This window comes from Oncorhynchus mykiss, chromosome 5 (assembly GCF_013265735.2).
Source record: "Oncorhynchus mykiss isolate Arlee chromosome 5, USDA_OmykA_1.1, whole genome shotgun sequence".
Classification (NCBI taxonomy): domain Eukaryota; kingdom Metazoa; phylum Chordata; class Actinopteri; order Salmoniformes; family Salmonidae; genus Oncorhynchus; species Oncorhynchus mykiss.
The window spans coordinates 60,988,565-61,010,405 of NC_048569.1; the positions used below are offsets into that span (position 1 = coordinate 60,988,565).

At 43.7% G+C, this 21,841-nt stretch overlaps 1 protein-coding gene across 3 annotated transcripts in view; it reads right to left on the bottom strand.

Moving 5' to 3' along the window:
• Window positions 1-21,841, bottom strand: part of pip5k1ca (phosphatidylinositol-4-phosphate 5-kinase, type I, gamma a) — an 80,259-nt gene that overhangs the window by 15,422 nt on the left and 42,996 nt on the right. For 2 of the 3 annotated variants that reach the window (XM_036978011.1, XM_036978009.1), the window contains exons 6-15: window positions 11,101-11,253; window positions 8,356-8,655; window positions 7,798-7,997; window positions 7,581-7,664; window positions 6,088-6,136; window positions 4,760-4,844; window positions 2,514-2,675; window positions 2,179-2,350; window positions 1,632-1,664; window positions 1,119-1,232 (exon numbers count right to left, since the gene is read on the bottom strand). In XM_036978011.1, coding sequence (XP_036833906.1) covers window positions 1,119-1,232; window positions 1,632-1,664; window positions 2,179-2,350; window positions 2,514-2,675; window positions 4,760-4,844; window positions 6,088-6,136; window positions 7,581-7,664; window positions 7,798-7,997; window positions 8,356-8,655; window positions 11,101-11,253 — 1,352 coding nt within the window. The remainder of the gene's footprint in view (window positions 1-1,118; window positions 1,233-1,631; window positions 1,665-2,178; window positions 2,351-2,513; window positions 2,676-4,759; window positions 4,845-6,087; window positions 6,137-7,580; window positions 7,665-7,797; window positions 7,998-8,355; window positions 8,656-11,100; window positions 11,254-21,841) is intronic. The other variant, XM_036978010.1, reaches the window with a different exon arrangement.

Consider the following 21,841-nt stretch of genomic DNA (forward strand, 5'->3'; position numbering starts at 1 on the left):
CCACGCCACCACAATCCCTCTATTGTCCAGGCCCAGATCATTGCCTATTAGGAACGACTTAAGCTGATCCCAGATTGCTTTCTCAGCCTTGTGTGTTTAGAGCTTACGCTGAAAAACCTGGAGCTTGGCGTTCCTAAAGAGCAATGACAGCATCTCGGACTCAGAGACAGACCTGATTGGTTGAGAAGAAGTCTTTAAAATGGGTGGACTTGATGTTGCCATGCAGCCATGGACCTTGCACTCGCTCTCTCTTTTATTCTCTCTTGCCCTCACCTCACTCTCTCTCCCCCAGCAGGGGAGTCTCTGAGGCTGCTTTGAGGAGCCGGGTCTCCAGATGGCTAATTCCCCAGTACCCCGTTGGCCTGCCTGCCCGCTTCGCCCTTCTACCCCACCCAGCCCCCCGGAGGCCATATGTTTGGCCCTGTCTCAGCATCTCAGCCCAAGCCCCAGACCCTCTGACCTAGTTCCACTGCCCCGGCCGCTCCACGACTTTCCCAATGCACTCCTGTCTGCCTGTCTCACCCTTTAACCCTGTCTCTCACCCTACTCCCCTCTCTTAACCTAATTAGATGGCTGCTCCAGAGAACATCCACAGGCAGCGCTTATCTGTCCATAATTATGGATTTATAGCAACAGCCCGCAACTACTCCAATAACCAAATGGGACTTAGAGTAATGTGGGGACTTAATATCATCGCCGCCCTATCAACCAAATGGGAGCATGGCTCCCCCACTTCCCAGAGTGGAGTGTTGGCTAACCAAGGTGTTATCCTGTCGCAGGGGAGACATTTTCAGTGTATTTTTAGTGAAAAGTGCAGAAGCAACTGCGGCACAGTTCTTATTGGGGTCAGAGCAGTCGTAACAGGTCTGTAACCTGACAAACCCTTCAGAAAGGTAGCAATCTGGGACACTTTATACCCATGACGCCATGTGTTACAGGGAGCGCTTATATGAACCAGCGAGCATGTTAGGTACCAAGATGGTGCCCGTTGAAAGGTTAACCTGGTTTCAGCGAGTGTGTTGGATGCTAGGTGTGCTGCTCAGTAGAGTTGAGCCTGGCTTTTCAGGGCTTTGTGTGATACATCTTGGTCTATGTAGAGTAAGGTTGAAGCTGTGTACCTGGTCTCTGGAGAGGGCTGTGGGGCCGTGATGGTGGGCTCGCTGTCGTGTCTCTTCACCTCCACCTCCACCGTGATGGTCTGCTGCTCCTCCTCATGCACCTCCTCCTGAGTCCTACACACAAACATGCGTAACGTAAGTACACACACACACACACACATACAGCTCCAAAAGTATTGGGACAGTGACAAATCGTGTATCGTTTCAGCTCTTTACTCCAGCACTTTGGATTTGAAATGATACTATGACTATGAGGACTATGAGGATACAGCTTTAACACACACACACACACACACACACACACACACACACAAAATGCAACTGAGCGACAGGAAGGGTGGTCACATCCATAAAAACACAGACCAGGCATACCTGACACACCCTAGTGTAGTAGCCTTCCTCACTGGTCAGAGACAGAATGACTAGCGCTGTAATAACACTAAACTACCAAGTCCTTTATACAACGGGATAAGTTGTACATTTCATACAGGCCATGCAGAGTAGTGCTCTTACCTCCCGTCATGGCTGACAGACTGGGTGTGCCTCCTGCAGAGAAACAGACGGACAGAGAGACCACTGTAAGTTAATGGTGTTATAAGCCAGGGAGGGGTACATAAAATAGGCTCTATAGCTTTGACTGTTCAACACAATCAGTTATTGTTGGTTATTCGGTCATTATATTATGAACTGGGTGGTTCGAGCCCTGAATGCTGATTGTCTGAAAGCCATGGTATATCAGATCGTATACCACGGGTATGACAAAACATTTATTTTTACTGCTCTAATTACATTGGTAACCAGTTTATAATAGCAATAAGGCAACTTGGGGGTTTGTGGTATATGGCCAATATACCACGGCCAACGGCTGTATGCAGGCACTCCCCTTAGCAGTGGTATATTGGCCATATACCACAAACCCCCAAGTTGCCTTATCGCTTAATTATACATCTTGACTTATTTTCTTCTTCTTGTTTTTTATTTTATTCTCATGAAAAGGACATGCTCCACATGCGTCATGAAAACATGCTCCAGAAATAGGACATTGTGTCCATAGTGGTACCTTCTCTCAGAGCTGTTGTTCTGGTACCTGTAGCGGGGGTGCTCTGCTCCAGCGTCTGAGGGAGACCTCTCTGGGATGGACAGAGAGGTGGTGGAGGAGAGCGTGGTGGCGATGGAGGCTGTGGTTGCCTCCTCAAATGACGGAGGGGTGCAGGGGAGGAGGTCTGGTCGCCCTGAGAGAAAGACAGAAGGGGGAGAGAGAATCAGAACGGGTTGTCAAAACACCTGCATCCAGTCTCCGTAACAGCTAGGTTAAAATGATAGCGCAGTGTGAAGAAGGTGGAGTATGTGATGGGGGGGGGGGGGGGGGGGTCTGCATGGTCTAGTACCCCCTACCCTCGTCCTCCAGCGTGGGGAAGCTGCGTGCTCCTCTCAGGTCGTAGATGTTGTCGTCTCTCTCAGAGGGCAGCTGGCTGGCTGACCAGGCGGCCCCGGGGCCAGTGTACTTAGTCACCGTCAGGCCCACACGGCCCTTCTTAATGGGAGAAGACTTCAAGGCTGCAGAACACACACAAGAGGAATAACATCACTAAGGGAACACTTGTCTTCTTATTCCCAAAGGGAACAGCTATTACATTGACCCCCTCCATTTGTTTTGTACACTGCTCTTACTCTATTTATTATCTATTCATAGTCACTTCACCCCTACCTACATGTACAAATGACCTCTAACCTGTACCCCCGCACACTGACTTGGTACTGGTACCCCCTGTATATAGCCTCATTGTTGTTATGTTATTGTGTTTTTTACTTTAGTTTCTTTGGTAAATATTTTCTTAACTCTTCTTGAACTGCACTGTTGGTTAACCTGTTAGAGCTCTAGGGGCGCTATTTCATTTTTGGATAAAAAACGTTCCCGTTTTAAGCGCGATATTTTGTCACGAAAAGATGCTCGACTATGCATATTCTTGACAGTTTTGGAAAGAAAACACTCTGAAGTTTCAGAATCTGCAAAGATTTTGTCTGTAAGTGCCCCAGAACTCATTCTACAGGCGAAACCAAGATGATGCATCACCCAGGAATTAGCAGAATTTCTGAAGCTCTGTTTTCCATTCTCTCCTTATATGGCTGTGATTGCGCAACGAATGAGCCTACACTTTCTGTCGTTCGCCCAAGGTCTTAGCAGCATTGTGACGTATTTGTAGGCATATCATTGGAAGATTGACCATAAGAGACTACATTTCCCAAGTGTCCGCCTGGTGTCCTGCGTCGAATTCGGTGCGCAATTGCCAGCTGCTTCCACTTTACCATTTGATTCAGGGGAGAAAGCATGTGTCCAAGAACGATGTATCAATGAAGAGATATGTGAAAAACACCTTGATGATTGATTCTAAACAACGTTTGCCATGTTTTCAGTCGATATTATGGAGTTAATTTGGAAAAAAGTTTGCGTTTTGAGGACTGAATTTATGGATTTTTTTTGGTGGCCAAATGTGATGTATAAAACGGAGCTATTTCTAATACACAAGGAATCTTTTTGGAAAAACTGAGCATCTGCTATCTAACTGAGAGTATCCTCATTGAAAACATCAGAAGTTCTTCAAAGGTAAATGATTTTATTTGAAGGCTTTTATGTTTTTGTTAATGTTGCGTGCTGGATGCTAACGCTAATGCTAACGCTAAATGCTAACGCGAAATGCTAACTCTAGCTAGCTACTTTTACACAAATTATTGTTTTCCTATGGTTGAGAAGCATATTTTGAAAATCTGAGATGACAGTGTTGTTTACAAAAGGCTAAGCTTGAGAGATGGCATATTTATTTCATTTCATTTGCGATTTTCATAAATAGTTAACGTTGTGTTATGCTAATGAGCTTGCTGATAGATTTACACAATCCTGGATACAGGGTTTTTTTCATAGCTAAACGTGACGCAGAAAACGGAGCGATTTGTCCTAAACAAATAATCTTTCAGGAAAAACTGAACATTTGCTATCTGAGAGTCTCCTCATTGAAAACATCTGAAGTTCTTCAAAGGTAAATGATTTTTTTGAATGCTTTTCTGTTTTTTTGTGTAAATGTTGCCAGCTGAATGTTAATGCTAAATGCTACATTAGCCATCAATACTGTTACACAAATGCTTGTTTTGCAATGGTTGAGAAGCATATTTTGAAAATCTGAGATGACAGTGTTGTTAACAAAAGGCTAAGCTTGAGAGCTAGCATATTTATTTCATTTCATTTGCGATTTTCATGAATAGTTAACGTTGCGTTATGGTAATGAGCTTGAGTCTGTATTCACGAACCCGGATCCGGGATGGGGAGATCAGAAAGGTTAAAGGCTTGTAAGTTAGCATTTCACGCTAAGGTCTACACTTGTTGTATTCGGCGCATGTGACAAATAAAGTTTGATTTGATTTGACTAAGTGTGTGTGCTTGAGTGTTCAATCTTTTCTAATACCTCCCAGTACAAAATACATAACGGAGTATTTGCAGTTCAAGTGAAAAAATACATCCATTCATAAGACATCAAGTTAATAGCCAACAGCAACCTTCAAGCATAACAATAAGTGAATTAAGCAGTGGAAGCGGTGTGTCTGTCAGTCTGACTGACTGGTAATCTAGTCTGATCAGGTCTACTCACATGAGCTCTTCTTAAACACAGTGCTGCTCATAAATTTGAAGAACCTGTCTGCATAGAAGCCAGGACGGTGGACTGATACGGTGTCCTGAGAGAGAGAGAGAGAGAGAGCACAAGAGTGTGAAAGAAAGAAAGATGGAGAGAGGCAGAGAAATGGTATGAGGAGAGAATAGAGGTATGAAGACAAAGTGAACGAGAGAGCGGTAGAGGGAGAGAGAACAAAAACACGTTTAAATACAGCGTCTCCCCATATGCTGTACGTCTCCCTGCATGGCCTAGTGTATGAATCCTCTCTCTCTACAGGGGGCCAGAAGAAAATAACACTTCCTCATCCCATCCTATTATTCAGAGGTAAGCATCACTGCAGCTGAATAAATCCCGATCTGTGTATGTGTTGGTTGTGTTAACTCTGACAATATATAGCCCTTAATCATTCACTCATTATGCTGGTTTCACAACACGTCACAGAGACAGGGTGAGAAAATAAGGTGATGTACACCAGGCTTGTTAGACAAGAGGGGAAAAATAAGAAAGAAAGAAAGAAAGAAAAAGCAAAAAAGAGAGAGAGCGAGAGACTGTGGTTCTATACTAGGAGCATCCTGGAGATGATGTCTGAGAGGAAAGAGGGGAGTCTGAGGTGCTTGAGGTCAGAGCCAGAGGATCTGTTAGAGATGAGGAGGAGGCGGAGGAAGCTCTTACTGGGTCACTGAGTACATGTGTATTGGACAGATTCAATAAGGAGGCTACACACACACACACTACTTAGACAAGTGGCCTGAAGGACCTGTACTGTTGCACTGATACACAAGACCAAACACACACAAAAGGCTACCCTGCTTCTCCTCAATAGCTCAACCTGTCTGTATAGCTGTGACTTCATCAATAAATGCATGATGGAAAAGAATGGCAGGGTATAGCGCACACCCAGACAGAGGCGGGGGCAGACAGACGCTAGCTTGCTGTTCAATGATTAAAACCACACAGCTGGTCACAGCTGTTTGTCTGGGAGGGGCTGAGGTAAGACAGACTGTCTTGTCCATAAGAAGGACTAGGGACCAGGAGTTTTTCCAAAACACATGACCTGAGCGGGAAAAACTCTGGGCTCTACTCATAGGTCACATGATCAGGAAAGTCTTGGCATCTAAGCATGACCAAAGAAAACCTTGACCAGTCACAAGACTTGGCCATAGAATAGCATTACATAACCCATAAGCCAGAGAAGAAAGGGATATTGGAAATGATTATGTTCATAAAGAGCTCAGATATGATTACAGAGTCCACTGTAATAAGAAATACAAATGAAGAGGGATTATGACGAATGTGAAACTCACCCCATCATGAACCATAGCCTTCCATGTGTGCTCCAGCTTCTTTATTAGCCTGGAACCGGAAAGAAATAACAGTCAAACTTTTGATATTCAAAATGCATTAAGGTCACAGAGACAAATACAGTATAAACAGCGGCAGCCATCCACGGCTACAGGCTGTTTTCTACACTGATGGAGGCTGAATATTTTGTTACTCTTATGAAGCTGGGAGGCTGGTTCTACATGAAAGAGAGTGACTGAATGAGTTAATATATATAGAGCAAAAACATAAAATGCGACACGCAACAATTTCAAAGATTTTACTGAATTACAGTTCATATAAGGAAATCAGTCAATTGAAATGTATTCATTAGGCCCTGATCTATGGATTTTACATGACTGGGAATACAGATATGCATCTGTTGATCACAGATACCTTAAAACGAAAAGGTAAGGGCGTTTATCAGAAAACATGTCCGTATCTGGTGTGGCCACCATCTGCCTCATGCCTCTTTCGCATAGAGTTGATCAGGCTGTTGATTGGGGCCTGTGGAATGTTGTCCCACTCCTCTTCAATGGCGGTGCGATGTTGCTGGATATTGGCGGGAACTGGAACACGCTGTCATACACGTTGATCCAGAGCATCCCAAACATGCTCAATGGGTGACATGTGTGATGAGTATGCAGGACATGGTTGAACTGGGACATTTTCAGCTTCCAGGAATTGTGTACAGATCCTTGCGAAATGGGGCTGTACATTATCATGCTGAAACATGAGGTGATGGCGGGTGGATGAATGATACGACAATGGATCTCGTCACGGTATCTCGGTGCATTCAAATTGCCATCAATAAAATGCAATGCCTGCCCATACCATAACCCCACCGCCACCATTGACATCAGCAAACTGCTCGCCCACACAACACCATACACGTGGTCTGCGGTTGGGAAGCTGGCTGGACGCACTGCCAAATTTTCTAAAACTACGAGGCGGCTTATGGTAGAGAAAATGACCATTCAGTTATCTGGCAACAACTCTGGTGGACATTCCTGCAGTAAGCATGCCAATTGCTTGCTCCCTCAAAACAGCAAAGACATCTACAGCATTGTGCTGTGTGACAAAGCTGCACATTTTAGAGTGGCCTTTTATTGTCCCCAGCACAAGGTGCACCTGTTCAATGATCACTAACAGGGATGTAAACACATTTGTGCAATTTGTTTGTTGAGAAATAAGCTTTTTGTGTAAATGGAACATTTCTGGCATCTTTTATTTCCGCTAACGCAACATGGGACAAACACTTCACATGTTGTGTTTATATTTTTGTACAGTGTAGTTACCTGGGTCATATTCATTAGGACCCATACTGAAGAAAATAGGGACTTATCTGAACTTCTCCAATAAGAACTGTACGTTTTCATTTCCGTTCCAAAACGTTTTGCTACAGTGTGCCCTAATGAACACGACTCTGTATGATTGATATGATGTATGGGTACGTGTATGACTGAATGATTATTACCTGTAGGATTGCAGGATGTCTATGAGTCCGATGTAGAGGAGTAGACGCTCTCCTTTCCCATTGACTGCTGGGATGCCTCCCATCCTACAGAGACAAACATGAAGAGATGAAGTGAGATACAAAAGGTGACACTGACAAACAGAGATATACAAGGAGACAACAAGCAACACTCATAGACACACACACACCCAGCCTGTCACACGTCTCAGTCACTCACGTGTCGTCTGTTTCGATAGACTCCCCGCAGGCGGCCCCTCCCTGGATAGACTCCATGGCGGTGGAGTAGAGGGCCTTCTGGGCCACGGGCCTCTTCTCATCCTTCTCTCCTCCCTCCATCTGCTGCTCCCGCTCTGCCTGGTCGATGTTATGGACCCCCAGCAGCAAGCTGTAGTCCATAATCTTAAAGCTCTCCAGCACCTGGGAACATACACAGAGACATGGGTCCCGGTTATGGGACTGAGCCAGGCGTTTCAACCCTATGAACAGGTCCACAGGTCAATGGAGTCCTTCTTAATGATCTTTTCTATTACAGTTCAGGGCATTAAAAAGTTAACCTGTACTGCAGTGCCATATAAAACATTTGCAACACAGTGGATGATGTAATCGCACAGTCAGGGGCATATTTCATAAATGTATTTAATTATGAACTTGCTGCTTGGCGTCAAAGAGAGTTTGTCATATTACATTTGCCCTCAACTGTAGGTTTCAAACCAGGTCAATGTATAATTTAAACCCTTATAGCAATGGGTCCGAAAACCCGGCTGGTTTTCCTCACCAAACAGTCTCTCTGCAGGGTCTTGACCAGAGCGCTGTACATATCCTGGTCCAGCATCAGGCCATCCTGCAGGTCCTGCATGAAGTCCAGGTCTTTGAAGGTGGGCTTGGCTTTCTGTCTCTCCTTCTTGGAGGCACAGCGTTTATACGTGGAGCCCTTCAGGTCAAACTTGAGGTGCATGCGGACGGCGCGCGGTAGAACATTGTTCATGACCACCATGCGGATGTTCTTACCGCCAGATTGGATGCAGTACAGGCCGAAGAACTTGGGAAGCAGGGTGCGAGGGTTCTGGTTGAGGTTCTGGATAGCAAGAGAGACAGTGTGAGAAAAAGGCCGATGGCACCAAGGCCAGACCAAGAGCACAGGGCAGTATTGGAACAGTCCATGATTTGGTACCACCTGATTCTTCAAGACCAAACTAACCTTCAAAATATTCAAAACACATGAATAGGCAAAAAAAAAGGCCGAAAGCAGTAACCCAAAGCACGAGCCGTTTAAACACATCTAATTCACCCTTCAGTAAAAATATCTCCTTATCATCAATCTTCCCCTTTAAATTAGGTTAACCAAGCGACACGTTGCAAAAACATTGACCGTAACCTCCTGAATCCCATTAAAGTAATGACAGAGGAGCCTGCTCCTTATCCACTCAAAAACAACTGCTGGCTGGCTGGCTGGCTGGCAGACAGACAGGCAGACAGAGAGCAAGTGGGGGAGAGAGAGATAGAGAGAGAGAGAGAGATAGAGAGGGAAAGAGGGGCGACAGAAAGGGGTCGGAGGGGGCCAGAGGGGCCGCAGGACTCCAACAGCAGCCTGCTGATGGTGCCTTCAGGCTTTTAGGCCACAGCCAGTGACCTTCAAAGGAGAGACCGACTGAGGCATGATAGAGAGTAGGAGGAAGAGAGGAATGGAGAGAAACAGAGGGAGAGAGGGAGGGAACCCATATCCTCCAGCCACAGACGACCCATCTGTCCATGAGTGGAGGGCACAGCGCTGACAAGTCAACAACAGACACGTGAGAGAGAGAGAGAGCGGGGGAGGAACAACAGGGATAGAGAAAGAGAGATGTGAGAGGATGAGAACAAGTGAAAGCGTAACAGAGAATAGAGCTTGGCATGGAAACATATTAAATGGGGGAGAAAACATGCAAGGAAAATAATAGCATGAGTGTGCAAAACAAGTGTGAGGGGTAAAAGTGAGAGGGTGGCACGGACGTCTGTTACATCACCATGCTTTGCATTTTGCCCCCAGCCCAACCCAGTCCTGTCAGGTGCTGCAGACGTGTAGAGTTGCTCTACTGCTTGTGTATGTGTGTGTGTCTCCCCACTGTGTCTCAGTCAGTCAGTCTGTTATGGCTTCAGGCTATAGACAACCTGCATGGCTCAGAATCTCTCTGGGCTGCTTAACTCGTATTCCTAAAACACCCATAAGAATCGTGCAACTGCAATGGTCTGGATCCCAAATTGTGGAAAAGGTCCGTGTAAATGTGTGAGTCTTCCTGTTCTCATGTAATAATGCTCTGTTGGTACATGAATGTCCACAAGCTTAGCCCCACCGGGAACCTAAAATAGAAAGATGGACATACATGGAGCTGTTGCTATTTAAACAGAGTTCTACTGAAGTGTGACCAGCATGGCTAACAAAGGCTCAACAACATCCTGCTTCTGTTACACAGTGACAAGGGCCTTACAAGGCTTGATGACCTCCAGTTATCTGCAGTCTAGACCAGGAATAGGCAACTGGCCACCCAGGCCCTCTGATCAATTTAGTCAGGGTCTCAACTTACTGCTGCGAGGTAGAATAGTAGAATACACACGGTGCAATTTTGAAATTTGGTTGTGCATCAACAGTTTCTCTCTTATGTCGGTCTCTGATTGTTACTCAATTAGCCCATGTCAGATAATTATTTTTTAGATTGGTAAGTTAGTCCTATGGCCCATCCTATGGCAAAATGTGTAGATTTGCAGGAAACTAGCTTTTAAAACAGCAACATTTTCTCTACAGCACATGGCAAAATGTGTAGAATTGCACGAAATTAACTCTAAAACACATGGAGTTCAGATGTTGTGGCCCTCCACCCCCATCAAAGTCGCCAATCCCTGGTTGAGACAATGAATGTACCACGGTGTAAAGCAGGTAGGCAGAGTTTGGGATTGGAGCAATGAAGTGTGTAAGGATGGGATCAGTAAAAACATGGGCTTCATCACCCTTTGTGTCAAAAGGAATTTCAGATTCTTCAGGAAAGATTGCGTCTCTGCTTGTAGAGTGAGTGTAGTATGTTAGTGAGTGGGATTACAATGAAGAGTGTAGTATGTGAAAGAATTATGCAGGGTGTGTGCGCACGTGCATGCACGGGTATCTGTACGTGCATGCTTGTGTGTGTGTGTGTGTGTGTGTGTTTCTGTATATGCGTGAACACGTGCGTTTGTGTATGTGTAAGTGCGTGCATGTGTGCATATTGTGAGTGTGTATTGTGAGTGTGTATTGCGAGTGCGTATTGTGTGTGCGTATTGTGAGTGCGTATTGTGTGTGCGTATTGTGAGTGCGTATTGCGAGTGCGTATTGTGAGTGCGTATTGTGAGTGTGTATTGCAAGTGCGTATTGTGTGTGCGTATTGTGAGTGTGTATTGTGTGTGTGTATTGTGAGTGTGTATTGTGTGTGCGTATTGTGAGTGCGTATTGTGAGTGCGTATTGTGAGTGTGTATTGTGAGTGCGTATTGTGTGTGTGTGGGGTCACATCTCACCATGTAGTATCCAGGCAGCAGCTTCTGCAGAAACTCTGCCTCCTTATGCATGACGGTCTTGATGATGAACTCATCGTCCTTGGTCAGGTAGAACACAGAGCCACTGGCCCCGGGGTTGGACAACTCAATCAGGGGCTCGTTACACAGGGAGTACTAGAGACACAGAGATAAAAGAACACATACACACAGCCACAGACACAGAGGGACACTGGTCAGATTGGCTAAAAGCACTGAAAAACTGAAATAAAATAACATTTGTTTGAAAACAAATATCACTTTTGGGGGTTAGATATTAATCCTCCTTAGAAAAGCAGTGAATCAAGACAATAGTTTCTCCATAATCCATTACCTACGCCTTGTTGCGCTCCATTATTTTCTTTAGAGACAGCAAAACGATATCTGAAAACCCTGTCTATGTGGTAGTGGAAATGAGATGCTCTAATAAAGTGAGATGAAACGAGGACAAGCTAGAAACAACACCCTGTTGAAACACGCACAGCAGGAGACTGATGCATAAACATCCCAATCAGACAGTATTGGGAATGAGGGATGGAAGGACGGTCGGGAGGGGAGGACGGGATGGATGGAGAGAACGGTTGAGAGAGTGAGACCCAAATGGGAGAGAGAAATGAGAAAGGGGAAAAGAGAGGAAGAGAGAGGAGTGAGGGAGACAGAGGTAGAGAGAGGACACGAGAGTAAGAGAAGGGACCGTGAGTGCAGAGAGCACGAGCACTGGCCCCAGGCACTGTGATGAATCACTGAGGCAGGAACACCTCGCACACACACACGTGGCCAGTCTCACACACACACACTACATTTTATTTATCTGGACAAGCCAGTTAAGAACAAATTCTTATTTACGATGACGGCTTACACTTGCCAAACCCAGATGACGCTGGGCCATTTGTGCGCCGCCCTATGGGACTCCCAATCACGGCCGGTTGTGATTAGAGGTCGACCGATTAATCGGAATGGCCGAATAATTAGGGCCGATTTCAAGTTCTCATAACAATCGGTAATCTGAATTTTTGTACGCCGATTACATTGCACTTCACGAGGAGACTGAGTAGCAGGCTGACTACCTGTTATGCGAGTGCAGCAAGGAGCCAAGGTAAGGTGCTAGCTAGCATTAAACTTATCTTATAAAAAACAATCAATCTTCACATAATCAATAGTTAACTACACATGGTTGATGATATTATTAGTTTATCTAGCTTGTCCTGCGTTGCATATAATCAATGCGGTGCCTGTTAATTTATCATTGAATCACAGCCTACTTCGCCAAACGGGGGATTTAACAAGCAAATTCGTGAAAAAAGCACTGTCGTTGCACCAATGTGTACCTAACCATCAACATCAATGCCTTTCTTAAAATCAATGCAGAAATATTTTTAAACCTGCATATTTAGTTAATATTGCCTGCTAACATGAATTTCTAGGGAAATTGTGTCACTTCTCTTGCGTTCTGTTCAAGCAGAGTCAGGGTATATGCAGCAGTTTGGGCCGCCTGGCTCGTTGCGAACTGTGTGAAGACCATTTCTTCCTAACAAAGACCGTAATTCATTTGCCAGAACTGTACATAATTATGACATAACATTGACGGTTGTGCAATGTAACAGCAATAATTAAACTTAGGGATGTCACCCGTTCGATAAAATACGGAACGGTTCTGTATTTCACTGAAATAATAAACGTTTTGTTTTCGAAATGATAGTTTCCGGATTTGATCATATTAATGACCTATGGCTCGTATTTCTGTGTGTTATTATATTTTAATTGTCACGTCCTGACCTTAGTTCCTTTTTTATGTTTCTGTTTTAGTTTGGTCAGGGCGTGAGTTGGGGTGGGCAGTCTATGTTGTTTTTCTATGTTTTCCATTTCTGTGTTTGGCCTGGTATGGTTCTCAATCAGAGGCAGCTGGCGATCGTTGTCTCTGATTGAGAATCATACTTAGCTAGCCTGTTTTCCCCATTTTGGTTGTGGGTGATTGTTTTCTGTTTTGTGCGTATTCCTTACAGAACTGTTTGGTTTTCGTTCTCGCTCTTTATTATTTTTGTCATTTCAGTGTTCAGTTTATTTTGTTTATTAAAATTAACACTTACCACGCTGCACCTTGGTCCTCTTCTCCTTCACCAGACAAAAAACGTTACAATAATTAAGTCTATGATTTGATAGAGCCGTCTGACTGAGCGGTGGTAGGCAGCAGCAGGCTCGTAAGCATTCATTCAAACAGCACTTTCCTGCATTTGCCAGCAGCTCTTCGCTGTGCTTCAAGCATTGCACTGTTTATGACTTCAAGCCAATCAACTCCCGAGATTAGGCTGGCAATACTAAAGTGCCTATTAGAACAGCCAATAGTCAAAGGTATATGAAATAGAAATAGTATAGAGAGAAATAGTCCTATAATAACTACAACCTAAAACTTCTTACCTGGGAATATTGAAGATTCGTGTTAAAAGGAACCACCAGCTTTCATATGTTCTCATGTTCTGAGCAAGGAACTTAAACGTTAGCTTTTTTACATGGCACATATTGCACTTTTACTTTCTTCCCCAACACTTTGTTTTTGCATTATTTAAACATGTTTCATTATTTATTTGAGACTAAATTGATTTTATTGATGTATTATATTAAGTTGAAATAAGTGTTCATTCAGTATTGTTGTAATTGTCATTACACTATATATATATATATCAAAAAAAATTGTCAGATTCATCGGGATGAGATTTTTTTGGTCCTCCAATAATCGGTATCGGCGTGGAAAAATCATAATCAGTCGACCTCTAGTTGTGATACAGCCTGGATACAAACCAGGGTGGCTGTAGTGACGCCTCAAGCGTTGAGATGCAGTGCCTTAGACCACTGCACCACTCAGGAGCCCTGAATGCAGACCCTCAGAGAGACAGATGCATCTAATACACAAAGGATCTTAAAATAGCCCAGGTCCATATGTTTATACATGAGACGGTCTGTTCCTTCAGGGGCTTCTGTAACGAGCTGCTCAGGTTGGGCTGACATCTCATCTCTGCTGTGTTCCGCTGTGTGTCTAGACCAGAACCCCAGTGTGCTTAACACATAACCAAACCTAGGTTAATGACAGACAGAGAGACGCTTCACGATTCACTGCCCCAATGAATTGTGAACGCAGCCCCCCGGAGCGGTTAGCCCTTGTGGCTTGGACCATGGATTGTCCTGGGCTTGTTGCTGCCCTGCAACAACACCAGGTCTATTTTGCTCCAGAGAAGTAGCTCATTGTTCTCGTTGGCGAAATCTTCCCTGCAACCTGCCCTGTCTGCAACCGTGAGGGTAACAGCATAGCCTACATTGCTACCATGACAAAGACCAAAGCTGGTGAGAGTACTGATAGATCACAGGTGAAGGATCTTTTAAACAAACAAAAATAGTTCTACAAGCAGTTGTTACAACAACAAGAAAATTGCTTCAAGTGTTGTGTCCAAATATCAGTGGAGTCAACTACTAAAATAATGGATGACCTGACCAGAGAGGTCCAGGACCTGAAGAACAGTTTGCAGGGTCAGCTCAATGAGTCTAAACAGGAGAACACCAAGATGACAGCAATCCATAAGTGATTGAGAGAGGATATCAGTTCTGTATGTGAATCCATGATAACAATGGAGAAATTAGCATATCTCAAGAGAAAATAAAGATAGAACAACATTGTTGTGGACGGAAATGCAGATTCTCCACGAGACCTGGACGGAGTTTGAAGACAAAGTGAGGGAAATTTTCATTGAGAAACTGAAGATGGACAACAGGAAGATTGAGATAGAGCGCGCCCACAGGAATGGAAAACCCACCACCGGCCCAGATGACGGGCCCAGGCCGATAGTGGTCAAGTTCCTGAGGTTCAAGGACAAGCTAGCTGTTCTGGAAAGAGACAAACACTTCAAAGAGACGTACATCTTCTAGTAATTTCTGAGACACACTTAGATAATTCCTTTGATTATACAGCAGTAGCAATATAAGGAGATAACATTTACAAAAGAGACAGGAATGCTTATAGAGGAGGTATATATATATATATATATATATATATATATATATATATATATATATATATATATATATATATATATATATATATATATATATATATATATACACACAGTGCCTTGCGAAAGTATTCGGCCCCCTTGAACTTTGCGACCTTTTGCAACATTTCAGGCTTCAAACATAAAGGTATAAAACTGTAATTTTTTTGTGAAGAATCAACAACAAGTGGGACACAATCATGAAGTGGAACGACATTTATTGGATATTTCAAACTTTTTTAACAAATCAAAAACTGAAAAATTGGGCGTGCAAAATTATTCAGCCCCCTTAAGTTAATACTTTGTAGCGCCACCTTTTGCTGCGATTACAGCTGTAAGTCGCTTGGGGTATGTCTCTATCAGTTTTGCACATCGAGAGACTGAAATTTTTTCCCATTCCTCCTTGCAAAACAGCTCGAGCTCAGTGAGGTTGGATGGAGAGCATTTGTGAACAGCAGTTTTCAGTTCTTTCCACAGATTCTCGATTGGATTCAGGTCTGGACTTTGACTTGGCCATTCTAACACCTGGATATGTTTATTATTGAACCATTCCATTGTAGATTTTGCTTTATGTTTTGGATCATTGTCTTGTTGGAAGAAAAAATCTTCGTCCCAGTCTCAGGTCTTTTGCAGACTCCATCAGCGTTTCTTCCAGAATGGTCCTGTATTTGGCTCCATCCATCTTCCCATCAATTTTAACCATCTTCCCTGTCCCTGCTGAAGAAAAGCAGGCCCAAACCATGATGCTGCCACCACCATGTTTGACAGTGGGGATGGTGTGTTCAGCTGTGTTGCTTTTACGCCAAACATAACGTTTTGCATTGTTGCCAAAAAGTTCAATTTTGGTTTCATCTGACCAGAGCACCTTCTTCCACATGTTTGGTGTGTCTCCCAGGTGGCTTGTGGCAAACTTTAAACAACACTTTTTATGGATATCTTTAAGAAATGGCTTTCTTCTTGCCACTCTTCCATAAAGGCCAGATTTGTGCAATATACAACTGATTGTTGTCCTATGGACAGAGTCTCCCACCTCAGCTGTAGATCTCTGCAGTTCATCCAGAGTGATCATGGGCCTCTTGGCTGCATCTCTGATCAGTCTTCTCCTTGTATGAGCTGAAAGTTTAGAGGGACGACCAGGTCTTGGTAGATTTGTAGTGGTCTGATACTCCTTCCATTTCAATATTATCGCTTGCACAGTGCTCCTTGGGATGTTTAAAGCTTGGGAAATCTTTTTGTATCCAAATCCGACTTTAAACTTCTTCACAACAGTATCTCGAACCTGCCTGGTGTGTTCCTTGTTCTTCATGATGCTCTCTGCGCTTTTAACGGACCTCTGAGACTATCACAGTGCAGGTGCATTTATACGGAGACTTGATTACACACAGGTGGATTGTATTTATCATCATTAGTCATTTAGGTCAACATTGGATCATTCAGAGATCCTCACTGAACTTCTGGAGAGAGTTTGCTGCACTGAAAGTAAAGTGGCTGAATAATTTTGCACGCCCAATTTTTCAGTTTTTGATTTGTTAAAAAAGTTTGAAATATCCAATAAATGTCGTTCAACTTCATGATTGTGTCCCACTTGTTGTTGATTCTTCACAAAAAAATACAGTTTTATATCTTTATGTTGGAAGCCTGAAATGTGGCAAAAGGTCGCAAAGTTCAAGGGGGCCGAATACTTTCGCAAGGCACTGTATATATATATATATATATATATATATATATATATATATATATATATATATATATATATATATATACACACACACACACACACACACACACACACACACACACACACACACACACACACACATATATATACTTACATATATACACACTGCTCAAAGAAATAAAGGGAACACTAAAATAACGCATCCTAGATCTGAATGAATGAAATATTCTTATTAAATACTTTTTTCTTTACATAGTTGGATGTGCTGAAAATCACAAAATCACACAAAAATGATCAATGGAAATCAAATGTATCAACCCATGGAGGTCTGGATTTGGAGTCACACTCAAAATTAAAGTGGAAAACCACACTACAGGCTGATCCAACTTTGATGTAATGTCCTTAAAACAAGTCAAAATGAGGCTCAGTAGTGTGTGTGGCCTCCACGTGCCTGTATGACCTCCCTACAACGCCTGGGCATGCTCCTGATGAGGTGGCGGATGGTCTCCTGAGGGATCTCCTCCCAGACCTGGACTAAAGCATCCGCCAACTCCTGGACAGTCTGTGGTGCAACGTGGTGTTGGTGGATGGAGCGAGACATGATGTCCCAGATGTGCTCAATTGGATTCAGGTCTGGGGAACGGGGGGGCCAGTCCATAGCATCAATGCCTTCCTCTTGCAGGAACTGCTGACACACTCCAGCCACATGAGGTCTAGCATTGTCTTGCATTAGGAGGAATCCAGGAGGAACCCAGGGCCAACCGCACCAGCATATGGTCTCACAAGGGGTCTGAGGATCTCATCTCGGTACCTAATGGCAGTCAGGCTACCTCTGGCGAGCACATGGAGGGCTGTGCGGCCCCCCAAAGAAATGCCACCCCACACCATGACTGACCCACCGCCAAACCGGTCATGCTGGAGGATGTTGCAGACAGCAGAACGTTCTCCACGGCATCTCCAGACTATGTCACGTCTGTCACGTGCTCAGTGTGAACCTGCTTTCATCTGTGAAGAGCACAGGGCGCCAGTGGCGAATTTGCCAATCTTGGTGTTCTCTGGCAAATGCCAAACGTCCTGCACGGTGTTGGGCTGTAAGCACAAAAGACTATTATAATTTGTTTTGGGAAGTTCGCCTCTTTTCACTGACTCAGATCTTTTTGACTCATTCAGTGAAAAAAAAAAACATTTCAGAGGAGCGTGTATTAATCCTGCTGTAAAATCAATTGCGGCCAGCAGGTCAAGCGAACGACTAATATAATCACTTGTAAAACAAATTGTGGCTCACGAGTCAGTAAAAAGAGTTGTTCAAAAATAATAACTTGTTCGTGAACTGCATATCACAAATTATTTTCAAGTGCTAACAGTCAGTGTATGTGATGTAAACAGGTCTACTTTCTTGGGGACCTAAATATTGACTGGTTTTCATAAAGCTGTCCGCTCAAGAGGAAGTTTCTCACTGTAAACCAGTGCCTATAATCTGGTTCAGGTTATTAATCAACCTAGCAGGGCGTTTACAAACACTACAGGAACTAGATCACATTTTTACTAATACTGTAGAACTTTGTTATAAAGCTGTATCCATACCCATTAGATGCAGTGATCACAATATAGTGGCTAATTCCAGGAAAGCCAAAGTTCCAAAAGCCGGGCCTAAAATAGTGTATAAGAGATGTTACTCTTATGTGGATGATGTAACAAATATGTCACTAAACTCAACAAAAAGAAGACGAAATTGTATTATGAAGCCAAGATCAATGATAAATGAGTACTTTAAATTAAAAGACAAATTCAACTCCATCTTTCATCAAATCAGATGGCTTATTCATCACAAAACCATTTGATATTGGCAATAAATTGTATGATTACTTCATTGGCAAAATGGGCAAACTTAGGCAGGAAATGCCAACAACGAACGATGAGCCATCTTATTCATGCCTAAAAAAACAAATCATGAAAGAAAAGCATTGAAAGTTTGAATTTTGTAAAGTTGGTGTTGGAGAGGTGGGAAAATTGTTATTGCTCAATAATGGCAAACCTCCTGGCATTGACAACTTAGGTGGAAACCTATTGAGGATAGTAGCTGGCTATATAACCACTTCTATCTGTCATATCTTTAATCTGAGCCTTGAGAAAATTGTTTGCCCTCAGGCCTGGAGGGAAGGCAAAGTCATTCCGCTAACCAAGAATGGTAAAGCGGCCTTTACTGGTTCTAACAGCCGACCGATCAGCTTGCTGCCAGCTTTTAGCAAACTGTTAGAAAATGTCTCTGTAAACAAATTAAAAGACTTTCGGTATGCCTTTAGAGAAGGGCACTCAACATGTACTCTACTCACACAAATGACCAGTGTTGCAACTTTCACTGGGGACATGACCCCCCCCACGTGATTTGGGTGTGCTTTAGGACCATGCGGACACCTCAGAGCGGTAGGGTAGTCTGTTTTCCGGTTTCAGCCGGCTGGATTTAGGACCGTACAGACACCACAGAGCATGCACGGACAGGCTGTGTCAAGGCAAAACTTCTGATAGGCTGGCGTATAGAACCAGCACGAGAGATATGAACCAAATCCAATTTGATTAGTCACATGTGCCGAATACAACAGGTGTAGTAGACCTTACAGTGAAATGCTTACTTACGAGCCCCTAACCAACAATGCAGTTTAAAAAAATACGGATAAGAATAAGAAATAAAAAAGTAAAAAGTAATTAAAGAGCAGCAGTAAAATAACAATTGTGAGACTGTATACAGGGGGGTAGCGGTACAGAATCAATGTGCGGGGGCACTGGTTAGTTTAGGTAATATGTACATATAGGTAGAGTTATTAAAGTGACTATGCATAGACGAAAGAGAGTAGCAGCTGTGAAAAAGAGTGGGGGGCAATGCAAATAGTCTGGGTAGCCATTTGATTAGATGTTCAGGACTTTTATGGCTTGGGGGTAGAAGCTGTTTAGAAGCCTCTTGGAACTAGACTTGGCGCTCCAGTACCGCTTCCGTGTGGTAGCAGAGAGAACAGTCTATGAACTAGGGTGGCTGGAGTCTTTGATAATTTTAAGGGCCTTCCTCTGACACCGCCTGGTATAGAGGTCCTGGACAGCAGGAAGCTTGGCCCCAGTGATGTACTGGGCCGTTCGCACTACCCTCTGTAGTGCCTTGCGGTCGGAGGCCGAGCAGTTGCCACACCCGGCAGTGATGCAACCAGAAATCAAATAAAATTGTACTGGTCACATACACATGGTTAGCAGATGTTAATGCGAGTGTAGTGAAATGCTTGTGCTTCTAGTTCTGATCGTGCAGTAATATCTAACAATTGCACAACAACTACCTTATACACATAAAAGTGTAAAGGAATGAATAAGAATATGTACATATAAATATATGGATGAGCGATGGCTGAACGGCATAGGCAAGATGCAGTAGATGGTATAGAATACAGTATATTATATAAAGTGGCATTGTTTAAAGTGACCAGTGAAACATTTATTACATCCAATTTTAAATTATTAAAGTGGCTAGAGATTTGAGTCAGTATGTTGGCAGCAGTCACTCAATGTAAGTGATGGCTGTTTAACAGTCTGATGACCTTGAAATAGAAGCTGTTTAACACTCTCTCGCTCCCAGCTTTGATGCACCTGCACTGACCTTCTGGGTGATAGCAGGGTGAACAGGCAGTGGCTTGGGTGGTTGTTATCCCTGATGATTTTTTTGGCCTTCCTGTGACATCGGGTGGTGTAGGTGTCCTAGAGGGCAGGTAGTTTGCCCCTGGTGATGCGTTGTGCAGACCTCACTACCCTCTGGAGAGCCTTACAGTTGTGGGTCGAGCAGTTGCCGTACCAGGCGGAGATACAGCCCGACAGGATGCTCTCGATTGTGCATCTGTAAAAGTTTGTGAGTGTTTTTGGTGACAAGCCACATTTCTTCAACCTCCTGAGGGTGGGTGGATCATTTCAGTTTGTCCGTGATGTGTATGCCGAGGAACTTAAAACTTTGGAGTCGTGGTCAGATTTGCCAGTCAGGATGCTCTCGATGGTGCAGCTGTAGAAACTTTTGAGGATCTGAGGACCCATGCCAAATATTTTCAGTCTCCTCGGGGAAATAGGTTTTGTTGTAAGCTCTTCATGACTGTCTTGGTTTGCTTGGACCATGTTAGTTTGTTGGTGATGTGGACACCAAGGAACTTGAAGCTCTCAACCTGCTCCGCTGCAGCCCAGTCGATGAGAATGGGGGTGTGCTCGGTCCTCTTTTTCCTGTAATCCACAATCATCTTCTTTTTCTATGAACAGAGGCAGCTGCTGTCTGTGTTGTGCTTTTTCTCAGAGTTGTAAAAACAAGCAGAGCAGAAACTGGATACTCTTTAGTTGACTGTTCTAGTTGGGACGGTAACTGCTGTTTGGCAGAAAAATATAGCTATTATTTTTTGCCTCAATCACAGTAGACTTGAATCAAACGATTGAAACCAGGGGCTAAACAATTGCAAACCAATATATTTTTTCAGCGCAATGTGAGTTTTTATTAGTCAGTATAGCAATGTAACATTATTGATCTATCAGTTTCCCTAGCGAATTCCCTACTTTTCACACTGACATGGTATAAACAGCTCTACAGGCATTCCTGTCATGGTTCACAGTCAGTACACAACACTATGCTCATCATGTCTTAGTGGGATCAGTTGGTGACAGGTGTCCCAGCAAGGTCAGACAGACAGGGAAGACCAGTCTACAGAGCTCACGTGAATTTTGCAGTATATTATAACAATCAGTGAATGGATACAAAGTTCCATCTTGAGTTGATGGGTAGGTTACATTCTGGGATCAGGGAATAATGGTCATCTCAATTGATGAACCATTGATTCTGTTCATGGATGGAATCAATGTATAAATGTACACCAAAGTAATTCTTTGTTGTGCCTCATCTGAGCAGTGTCAGATGGTGACAGGGGTCTCATCAGGGTCAGGCAGCCAGGGAAGACCAGTCTGTGACGGAGCGGAGGTCAGGCAGCCAGGGAAGACCAGTCTG